Genomic DNA, 11,392 nt, shown 5'->3' on the forward strand with positions numbered 1-11,392 from the left:
TCCTCATCCTTTTCCTTGCTGCAAATGGTGTGCAGCAAGCACTCTGTTTTCAGAATAAGTGGGAGATGACTTTCCTGCCTCGCCAGGAAAGTTTGTCTATACCTGTTGGCTGCTTAGGGTAAAATGAGTTTGGTATTATGTCCAACACAGGTAAGTTAAACACATTGCAGAAAGCTATGCTTCTTATTGAATTACTTCCTCACCAGCTTATTGACTGGAGCAAATACAAAAGAGAAGATGGTAACTTAAATTACCTGGAGATACCCATAGGAATAAAAAACAACAAGAAAACCAAGGACTGCCATACATGCGTCAGACATTGGTACCTGTAGCAATCCACGCCATTGTTAATTAATAAAGAATTTTTTCTTTCTAGAATGGTTTGTGAAATACTCAATAGATAAAATTTCACATACAGAAAATGTTTTGTGAAAAATAAATGCTAGTTCCTTAGTAGGTCTTCATTTTAATAGCTTCCCCTTCTCTTTGCCCTTAATCTGTGCAAGAAAGAAAAATAAAGAATTTCAGTTGATGCTTGAAAGTTTTGTAGTGAATTAATGATGGCTTTTTTTTTTTTTTTTTTTTTTTTAAGGTATCTGATTCCAAATGCAGGTGATGCAACCAAAGCCATAAAACAACAAATCATGAAAGTATTGGATGCCTTGGAGAGTTAATAACTAAAGACGTTGTAGAAAAGAGTTTATAAAGAAGAAGTAACGAAGATACTGTATGCGGACATGAGCTGATGGTTTCCCAATCAAATACTAACTTTGTGTTTTTTCAATTTACTGATGGGAGTGCCTGGATAGCAGGCTTAAGATAGGGTAAATTATTACCAATTTCTGAACAGGATTTTTAATTTCTTTTATTTTGTAGAAGTATGTCTTATAAAGGTCAGTTTGTTTCATTGCGATGCACCTTTAATATGAGTGATGTGCATATTTATAAGAGGGCGTGCTGCTAGGTTCATACAAGTATGTTAAAAGGACGAAGCAAAGTGGAGAAGCAGTAGCAGACAGGATGGCTTTAAATGACTGATTTTGAAAGTAAAATATCTCCATAGCCTACAGTCTATAAATTTGATTTTTGCCTATTGGGTAGTAACTTGAACTACTGAAAACTTAGCTTTGTAAGCAGAGCAGATAAAATCTTAGGAATAGTGTTTCCTTCAGTTAGAAATGGGTAAGTGCAGCTTGGGCTGCAGATGAAGGGGAAGAAATGGAAATAATTTGGAAAATTAACATTTTAGCAGTCCTCTCTACTATGAAGTTAAATAATTGGAATTGATTATAAGGGTATCTTTAAATACCAAAACGAACCACGCGCAATAAACCTTTCCTACAGGGTTGTGATTTCATTAATTATGCTAAATTTTATATTTGATAGGTGAAAATTGCTTCTCATGTGAGGCTGAGTGCACGCATTGAAATGCGTATGGCAGTGGAAAACCAGCAATGTGGCTCCTGTCAAGTAAAATGTCTAAAATATAAGCTAGGCCTTTAAAAGCCTTCAGTTCAGCACTGAGTTTATGTTGACTGAAGGAGTGTTGAAGATTGAAGGTGTGGCTAGAAAATTAATGCATACAAATAAAGTGAAGAGATTTCCAGTGCTGTGTGTTTGCAATAAATGCCACCTTCATTGGTTCAACATTTGTTTATACTGCTTTAATAACTGTAAGCTAGTGAATGTTTGAGAGAAGGCAGCTGTGTAATAGTGCATTTCTGGCCTTCTACGTGGTACAGGAATGGATCTCTTCCTAGGAAGCCCGGTATAGGAATGTCCTCATGGCCGAGGCAAAGTACCTTTGTAGACAACTTTGTGAAAATTACCAAAAATTGTGAAGTTAAAATGTTAGGGGTTAGTTTTGCTGTTTGACGTTTTCTGAGTGAGTCAAAACCTGTGAACTGGTACATCATCGGGAGAAAAAATAAACTGACCTTTATAAAAGCCAGTTATTCTAAGTTATTTTACTAGGAATCAAGCTAGGGCACCTTAATTCTGGAACTAATTCCTTTTTTTTTTTCCTTACTATCTGAGTAAACACCATTAGAACTTGAACGGTTAAAGATATTTGCATGAAATTGCACCTGGGCCAACTCTCGTGTATTTATAGTTCTGCCCAGCAGCTGTTGTATTACGTTTTCTTCTTCCTACTCCCTTCTGAAAATATCCTGAAGAGTCTCTGAACTCCGTGCCTACTTCAGCAATGAGATTTTTTTCATGTAAAGATGTTTGTGTTACTGTTTATAAACGACGGATGTAAATAAACCAGTACAATTTGAACATAACTTCTGACAGCACAGTGTGGGATTCATTGAGTCAATGAACAGGTTTTCTTAGAGGCACGCTGTAAATGGGAGCTGTAAGTGGAAGTCAGGCTGTCGTTTGCAGAAGAGTCGTTTGATTATGGATCACGGGGAGCTGCTGCCAGTAGCACGTTAATGTAAGTATACTGGAATTTCAACTGATTGGATTAAGTACTTTTGGGTGAACTGTGGTCAGCTTTCCCAAAAGGTCGAGATAACAAATGACCAGATCACAAAGGAGGTATCTGTAAGTTCCAGCCATCTCAGCATCACGCGCTTATATTGCACTGACAAAATGCTGAGAACACACAGCACGTTTCTGTTAGCCATGAGACAGTGTGAGCGGGAGAAAAAAAGTAGAAAACATTATTAGGTGAGAACTAGGAATTATTTCATGTGCAGGTGAACTATATAGCGATATTTTGAAGAATCTAATTACTTGTAATGAGCTGCGCCTGCTGTGGGCGAGGCGAAGCGGGGCGAGGCCCTTCCACTCGGTCACTTGTCTATTAGTGCGCGGTTGCTCCGCCCAGAGCCGTAGCCGCAATCCGGGACTACATTTCCCAGCAGCCCTTTGCGCGGCCCTGAGCGCATGCGCCCGGCCGGCCCGGGGCCGTGCGCGGAGATGCAGGCGGCGCGCGGAGCCATGGCCAGTGAGTGGAGGCGGCTGCGCGGCGGGTCGATTGTAAGGGCGCTTCCTGCCCGCGCGGAGCTGCTCGGGCGGGCCGGCGTCGCTGCGGGTGTGCCCTACTCATGGCTGTTGTAAAGGGCGTGTTCGACTGGCATCGGCTGGCATCGGCTCCGTCACGAAGCTGCCCGCAGAGCTGCCGCGGGCCTGCAGTGCTTCGTTCCCGGTTGGCTACACCTGGCCGGGGCTGCTGTCCTACAGGCTACCCTACTACCTGCAGCTGGAAATGGAACCGTGGAGCCATTCAAGGCCAGGCTGGATGTGGCTCTGGGCAGCCTGGTCTGGTGGTTGGCGACCCTGCACATAGCAGGGGGGTTGGAATTAGATGATCGTTGTGGTCCTCCCTGCACTAGGAGGCCATTTCCAGAGTCACGCACCCACTGCAGAGCCATTGAAAGTGATTTGTGCGTATGTCCACATGCAGACAGACTTATTCCGTTGCACGCTCATTGATGTATTAAAGTTATGAAGTTTTACCTGGGGGAATTCCGCTGGGTAATTTCTTCTTTTCTGCCATTAGACTTCCGCCTGGCACTGATTCAGCTTCACGTATCCGCTGTTAAATCAGATAACCTTCAGCGAGCCTGTGGGCTGATAAGGGAAGCGTCAGCCAAAGGAGCAAAAGTTGTGGCTCTGCCCGTGAGTAAAGATCATCATTTACATAACTAAATAAGTGTTTTAATATAGTCTTGCATTGTGATTCAAAATGCCTCACACTCTTGGCAAACCTCTGTTTACTGTTAACCATGCATTCTCTATTCCTGTTTCTCTCTGGATATGCTTGGATGATTTAACTGTGACAGGGGAGGTTTAGGTTAGATATTAGGAGGAAGTTTTTCACAATCCCAAGGAGGCTGTGGATGCCCCATCCCTGGAGGCATTCAAGGCCAGGCTGGACGTGGCTCTGGGCAGCCTGGTCTGGTGGTTGGAGACCCTGCACATAGCAGGGGGGTTGAAACTACATGATCATTGTGCTCCTTTTCAACCCAGGCCATTCTGTGATTCTATGTGTGGGTGCTGTATGAGGCTCCAGGGCAGGGAAAAACATTCTTGTGTGGAAACTCAATGACAGCATTTCTGATCACTTCCGATTTACTTTTTGGACTTCATCTGTTTCTGTGTGTCATTGTGGTGATCTTCCCAGCGTACCTGGGGGTACACATGCTGTGCCCTGCAGCATCTGACTTAGGAGTGCAAAGTTCTTTTCTGGGTGAACTTTTGGTCTGAATGCTTTACACAAAGAATGTTTCTCCCTCCCGCTCTCACAGGCAAAACATTAAGCAACCTCCCCTTCTTCTGTGTGCTAACACAGCTCTTCTATTGCAAAAATGACCTTTGATTGTTCTGTCTGGGCCTCCTACATTAGCTATTATTTGCTACTTTTGTCGTGTGTACAAACAATTGGTAATTTCTGTTCATAGAGTAAAACCTCTCAAGCAAAAGCACAGTTTTTCTGTTTGGGAAGGTAAACTTTGTACCAGCACTAAACCTTATTGTTTTTAAAGTCACACTACATAAAGAAGTAATACACACTGAGCATACACCCTACACCTTTTCACAGTTCAGTGACCATTTCTTTTGTGGTGTTAGCCTTCATGTGTTAATTATTTTTTATAATAATTATTTTAATTATTTAATCTGGAGAGCACAGGATGAGATGATTTGTGCAGTCTGCAGTTCTGTTCCAGCACAGCCCCATGCACTACTGCAGCTCATACAGATCTTCACCTGTTCTCCTGAGTCTGTGGTTTCAGCGTCACTTGCACTGCCTTGCAAAAGCAGCAAGATGAAGGTGGGGGCAACTGGCAGTGCTTTCATTTCCTTGAAGTGCCGTCCAGATTTCAAAAGCCCGGGGAGCAGATCTGACAGTCTGTAGACTTGCTTCCCTCCTTGGACCTGCAGATTGTGCTATGGATTGGCCAGCTCTGCTGGCCCAGTGTCATATATGTGCAGCCAAAACAATTTCCATCTAATTTTGGTTCAGTTCTATCGCCTCTGCTATTGGATATCCCATCTGTGGCCTTCAGCTGTAACTCCCTTAGGAGGAGACAGAGATTGCAGAGGGAGGTGGGTCTTTGCATCCTCCTGGAGCTGGGAAACATAAGGCCAAGTGAAAGTGACTACTGTGGGCCTCTCAAGTACCACACAGAACACTGTTAATATTAGCATCTAAAGCTTACATGCCTCAGTCTGAGACAACAAATTTTAAATGAATGAGAGTCCTTTAGGACAAAAGGTACAGTTCAGCTGTGGGGAAATAGTGACTAAGTGGTTGTCCTTAGCAAAAGAAAAAAAAAAAAAAAAGGTATGTAATCTTTAAAAGTACTACATGTCTTTTAAAAAGGAAGAAAACGTGCTGTGATGATGAGCACGCATCAGTTTTGAGATTTTAACTTAATTCTTTTATTATTCTAGGAATGCTTTAATTCTCCATATGGAACCCAATACTTTAAGGAATATGCAGAGAAGATCCCTGGAGAATCAACGCAGAAGCTCTCAGAAGTTGCAAAGGAGTGCAGCATATATCTTGTTGGAGGTAGTTTATTCTTAGTGACTGCTTCTATTTCAGGGTGAATGGGCAATGTCTATTGGTGCAACTGAATTAAAACTCCATAGAATACAACGGGGCGGGTAAATCTTTGTTCTGTACTTTATAAAGGATCCATTCCAGAAGAGGATGGTGGAAAGCTGTATAATACTTGTACTGTCTTTGGTCCTGATGGTGCTATATTGGCAAAACACAGGAAGGTAAGATGGTAGAGTACCATTATTATGTTTCTCATCCATGTAGCCAATATTAGCAGTGTTGACAAAAATGACATTTGATAGGCACATCACTTATGTTACAGGGTTTGTGTGCTCAGTTGTTTTTTTGTTGTTGTTTCCCCAAATAACTTTAGACATGTATTTTTCTGTAAAGAAGAAAACTGCTTTAAATCATCTTTAGAAGCTCTTGTAATCTTAAACAGTATTTAGTTGGGAACTTGCCAAAAGAATAATCCATATTACAGTGACTAGCATACATGTGCCACATAGGAAAAGGCTCCAACACCAAGTGGAGAAATTGTTATCGTTATTAATAATATTGTAATTACAGATTCATTTGTTTGACATTGATGTTCCTGGGAAGATACAGTTCAAGGAGTCTGAAACACTGAGTCCAGGGGATAGTTTCTCCATGTTTGATACTCGTGAGTATAAGACAAGCCTTCCTTTTATGAGCACTGCCACAGTAACACTACTGTCATTGTTCTCTTCCCTCTCATTTATCTCCAGGAATGGATTTTTAGACTGTCAGGTTTATATTCGCCATTTGGCAACAATAGCAAATATATTTCAAGAGTCGGGGTTAGAACTGAATGTTTTAAGAAAGGCAATATGGTTGAAAAAGAACAGAGTAGAAGGGGATAAAGAATACCTGGCCTAATGATTTGTTGAAGAGAAGTTACTGTCTTTTAATACAAGTTCAATTTTTAGTATGGTGTCTATAAAACAAAAGAAATACATGTAGCCAACAGCTACACTGGCACATCGCTTCATATGAGGATGGTATTGTATTGGAGGCAATCAACTGTAAATCCTATCCCAACATTCTTGAATCAACTACATCAGATTCAAACAAGGCAGCTACCCCCATCCCATCTTCAGAAATTAACAGACCCTTAACTGAGCTCTCCTAAGAGTCTTGACTCTCACGCTGACTTTCTCCTCCTGGTGATGTGCACGCCCTAAGAAAGTATGCAACTGTAGCTTTCGTCCATGCAGCACAAGGAGTGCTTTCTTTACCACTGAAAAGCTTGCAGCTAAATCAGAGAGGAATACCTCTCTTTTCTGTGCTTGTGACAGTAATACGGTTGTTATTTCTGGTGTTTTGAGAACAGCATACTGTAAAGTGGGCCTGGGCATCTGCTATGACATCAGATTTGCTGAGCTGGCTCAAATCTACGGACAGAAAGGTAAGGCTGGGTCATGCTTAGCCTTAAGGCCTGAACTAACAGGGGCTGTGTGTAACATGTAACAAGAATTCCCTGTGTGTTCAGGAGCTCTTATCCTTGTCCCTTAACACAAGATGCAGCTTATGGACAGGATTTTGTTATTGAAATGAATATCTACTCTCCTTAAGTAAAGTAACAGTCATTTTCTGCTACATGGAGATGTGTGTGGCCCCACACATTGCAATGTATTGTAGCACTTTGTTGGTGTAATCATCTGTGTGATGCATGGATGGGCTCTGTTTGGTTCCTGGGAAAAGTCAGAAAAAAAAAGAAAAAAAAGCTGACCTCGAGCTTCTATGTGCAGTCACTGTAGGGTAAACCTTCTTCCCCTGAATGATGGCTGGGTTCTACTTTTCTTTTAACAAAGGTTGCCAGCTGCTGATATATCCAGGGGCTTTTAATATGACAACGGGACCAGCTCATTGGGAACTGCTACAAAGGGGACGGTAAGAACAAAGTAGTTGAGCAGGGAGTTCGTGTGTGGAACAGAACTTTTTCTGTTGCAGGAGCCCTGTGCTGTCAGAACTTTACAATTCCTCAGGTCTTTCATGGGACAAAATGACTGGGCTGGCAGGGAAAGAAGCAGGAGCTGCTTATCCTTCACTCCTGCTCTTCCTACTGCAGTTGTGCCCTCACAAAGACCTTTTCCCCATGGCTTTGCGAGCATCATTCACAAAGAAATTCTACACAGAATGGCCAACAGACAGCAACAATGATATCAGAACTGCTTTAAGTGCAGACAGAAATAGATCCTGAGATTCCCAAACAGGCAGTATTAATCACCCAGTCTGCTTCCGTCAGTTTTACTGCATACTAAATTAACATGGAATTCTTTCTGTCCACTAACTGTGGGGCAGGCAGCAGAGACTCCTTCCACTTTTGCCTCTAACCTTTGTCTCCTTTATGATTTTGGAAAGCCTACAGGAGGCTGGACAGCCCATCCTTCAGCAGGAATTCTGACTCCTCTGCTTGGTTAATTGGTGGCACTGGGGGAAGAAGGGGAGGGGAGAAGACTACTCATTTTCTTCCCTCCTTTCCCCTGTCTTTTTGTGAACACAGAGCTGTCGATAATCAAGTCTACGTAGCTACTGTATCTCCTGCTAGAGATGAAAAAGCATCCTACATTGCCTGGGGACACAGCACCGTAGTAAATCCATGGTGAGTTCAGGAAAAAAAAAAACAACAAAATTGTTAAATGTTTTATTTGAATCTCACTTCAATCCCACATTTCCAATTACTCTTTAAAAGAAAAAAATCATTTTCTTTTTGTTTTTCAGCTAACCAGCTTTAAACTAAAACTAGTTTAACAGCACACATTCCTGTAGGAGGCACAGTAGCCAGTTTAGCAGTATTAAGCACTAGTTAAGCTGCTGCCCTTTTCAACTTGCTTTATGTACTATGTATGGGGGTAATTGTGTAGAACACAGCCATCTTTACTTTATATAGAAGCATTTAATTTGCTCAAAGAACATCAGTTTGACCTAAGAAAGAACAAGATAGTGTCTTCAACTAGATGAGACCTTCTCTCTTCACTTAAGCAGCAACTACTTTTCCCCTCGCACATGGGTAATTGGATAAACAAAGTTTTCTGACAATTAATTTTCTTCCAAATAAATCATTCCACTGATATTACTCTTCTAGACAATTGCAAAGAAAGTTTATGTAGTATATAACAGCACCTAATGGGGCACATAAGTGTGTAATGTATGCTGGTGGGATCTAAAAGGAGAAAGTGCCAAACTTTGCTGTAGATGGTTCTTCCTGGTGAAATTGCTTCCTTTCCCTTGAGGTATATTCCACGTTCACATACTGGTTCTTATAAATGCTTTTATTTTTGATCTTTGGAAACGTGCTTATGTTAAGTATGTGTATATGCCACACTTAAAACGTGCCACGTGTAAAGCATGGAAGCTATTTCTATCACACAGAGTTAAGAATTATAATGCTATTTTTAGGACAGCCCTGTGTCTACAGCTGTGGACATCAAGGGTAGATAAAACTCCCTTTTATACAAACAGCAGCAGCTGATCTGATACCTTGAGACTGTGTTAATGCTGTGAACAAATGTGCTTCGTGTTGCAGGGGTGAAGTCATAGCCAAAGCTGGGGCTGAGGAAACAGTTATCTACTCAGATATCGGTAAGCAAAGGTTTTTGTCCTGCATAAGACTAAAGAGACAGGTTGTTGGGTTTTTTTTTTGGTCTGTGGCCTTATTCACCCAGTTCCAGATGAAGCAGTGTTGCCATCCCTTCTCAGTCTTTTCTAGAGGAAAGAACTAGCAGCAGCAGGACTGGACTATTCCTGCTTCTTTACCTGTGAGGAAGCTACCACCTTAGGAAAGAGCAAAGCTGAGGCTTCTTTCCTAGTTGCCCGGTTGCTATGCCCTACACTCAATCACCATGAAAGCTGCACTCTTCCTGCCTTGCGTCAGGAAGTCCTTTTTGACCACTGTTCTAATAGCTCTTTCTTTTCCCTCCAGATTTGAAGAAACTTGCAGAAATCCGTCAACAAATTCCTATTTTAAGCCAGAAGCGTTATGATCTCTATGGCATAGAGATGAAAAAGTGAAGCTGGATGAACAGGAAAGGTTCTATTGGCACAGTAGCTGCTGCTTTCATCTTCAGGATTCCCTTACTGGTTGCTCCACAGCTTACCATGATAATTGATTAGGAGCAAAATGACTTATTGGTATAAATCTAAAACTGATTGAAGTACAACTTGAATTTACAGTATTAAACAGCTAGGATAAAGCTGGAGGTAAAATCAACTAAGTAGCAGTTAATCTTTTTACTCATTACTGTATTTAAATACTTTTGTTTGTTTTGCTCTTAAGTTTCTGAGGCTTTTTTGTAGGACGTAGAGAGGTGGGAATTGTGTTCTCTCTGGAAATCCTCTGAAGTCAGCTTTAGTATTATGAACTTTTCACTGAATTATCAGGGGCTCTACAAGTATGACTCTTCCACATCTGTACCTAAACAACTCTGAGTTTCTTAAATGCCCAACTTCAAACCAGGCAAGTTTAACACACTAAGCAAAATAGGCCAAATTCCACTCAAAACTACTTAAAGATAATTCTGTTTGACTGCTAATCATGTTGTCAGTATGCAAGAATCTGTTAACAGATCCTGATTGGAATATCTGTGTTAGATTGTTAATACAATTCCTGCTTATTGCTGAAGTGATGTTACTGTTTTGTTAAAGAAGCTCATCACCACACCTTTGCTTCCTGATGTAATGCCTGAATTGGTTTTAGTTTCGCTTTCTTGTTGTGTTCTACTGAAAAGGTTGAGGGGAGTCAATCAAAACAGTTGGAAAATTTGTTGCCTTTCTGTCTACAGTGTCACAGAACGCAGGTACCTGTATCACTGAACATCTACATGTATTACTGCTACCAAAGGCCAGCTCCCTCCAGCTGTGTGGATATGTGCCCCACTGCACTGCTCTTGCTTAAGAGACCAGCAAACTGGTTAAAGATGGCTTGAAAGAACTTAAAGGCAGCCTTGCGTTTTGTAAGAGATTTTTTCTCAGAAGGAGGGCACCTTGGTGGTTCCATTTCTAATGAAAAGGCAAAGTGTTTGCTGATGGCAATTGTTTTTCGTAAGTGGGAAGCAAAAAGAAGTATATATGACTATTCACCCTTTACCTCTGTGCTTTTAGTTTACCACCAACACAAAGGATGACCTACAGGCAAAAGGAGATTTCCGATTACAGAAGAGGACAGCTGAAAGCTTTTGTGTAGTTCTATCTAGCCACTTGTGCCACAAACCATCTTACTTGTTCCTTCTTCAGCCATCCTCCTTCTCCCACAGCTATCCTCTTTTTCTGATGTTCCTTTGACTTCTCCGGGGTTAGTCAGCCGCGTTGTTCAGAGGCCCCAGCCACCTAAAGGGAAATTAATGGTTACATTAAGTTAAACCCTAAGAAGTCTTTCCCCTAAAAGGCAGGTCCCATCATTCCATTCAGTGGCATTATCTATTCCAGCAGCCTTCTGTGCCTGTGCTTTCTCAGCATTTTGGTCTACAGACTGTAATGGAACTCTTTAAGAAACACGCCATGGAGCGTAAGGTGAAATGAAAATTTATTTGTTGAAAAATAAATATAGAAAAATTAACATTGAGTCAGATTTACTGCATTAAATTGGTGCCTGCCACATACATAACAATCAACATTAATGGAAGGTCATCACAGGGGTCTGACTTTTAAACCACACCAGCTATTATATATCCATTTCTTCCGAACTACCACGTCTTCCCCACCACCTCTACACTATACTAATATACAGCAAAATGTATCCTCCTCATCTTTGGAGGATATAAGAAATGCAGGACTCTCAACAGCTAACCACTTCAATGTGGCGATGTAAGATCCAGTCTGAAACAGGCAATATAACAAAATCTGTGGCAT

General features: G+C 41.4%; 2 protein-coding genes across 7 annotated transcripts in view; both read left to right on the forward strand.

The window, feature by feature from the left end:
- The window catches only part of TBC1D23 (TBC1 domain family member 23), a 31,171-nt gene extending 28,883 nt beyond the window's left edge, over positions 1-2,288 (forward strand). For all 5 annotated transcript variants that reach the window (XM_085238294.1, XM_019619132.3, XM_085238310.1 and 2 more), the window contains one exon: positions 593-2,288. In XM_085238294.1, the coding sequence (XP_085094420.1) occupies positions 593-674 (82 nt within the window). In that variant the 3' untranslated portion in view covers positions 675-2,288. The remainder of the gene's footprint in view (positions 1-592) is intronic.
- A 556-nt stretch (positions 2,289-2,844) lies between these two features.
- Positions 2,845-11,105, forward strand: NIT2 (nitrilase family member 2). 2 transcript variants are annotated; one of them, XM_085238500.1, is made up of 10 exons: positions 2,845-2,959; positions 3,515-3,633; positions 5,410-5,530; positions 5,654-5,742; positions 6,092-6,185; positions 6,876-6,950; positions 7,357-7,435; positions 8,049-8,147; positions 9,072-9,127; positions 9,468-11,105. In XM_085238500.1, the coding sequence occupies exons 1-10, from the start codon at positions 2,899-2,901 to the stop codon at positions 9,554-9,556; spliced, it is 882 nt and encodes a 293-aa protein (XP_085094626.1). In that variant the 5' UTR covers positions 2,845-2,898; the 3' UTR covers positions 9,557-11,105. The 2 variants fall into 2 exon arrangements, with proteins under 2 accessions (XP_085094626.1, XP_019474689.2); XM_019619144.3 differs by lacking the exon at positions 2,845-2,959 and adding an exon at positions 3,018-3,398.
- The last annotated feature ends 287 nt before the right edge of the window (positions 11,106-11,392 follow it).

This window comes from Meleagris gallopavo, chromosome 1 (assembly GCF_905368555.1).
Source record: "Meleagris gallopavo chromosome 1, MGAL_WU_HG_1.1, whole genome shotgun sequence".
NCBI lineage: Eukaryota > Metazoa > Chordata > Aves > Galliformes > Phasianidae > Meleagris > Meleagris gallopavo.

Coding starts and splice junctions, on each gene's coding strand:
- NIT2 (XM_019619144.3), top strand. CDS start 3,320: ATGATCGTTGTGGTCCTCCCTGCACTAGGAGGCCATTTCCAGAGTCAC. Junction 3,634..5,409: donor CAAAAGTTGTGGCTCTGCCC/GTGAGTAAAGAT, acceptor TTATTATTCTAG/GAATGCTTTAATTCTCCATA. Junction 7,436..8,048: donor GAACTGCTACAAAGGGGACG/GTAAGAACAAAG, acceptor TTGTGAACACAG/AGCTGTCGATAATCAAGTCT.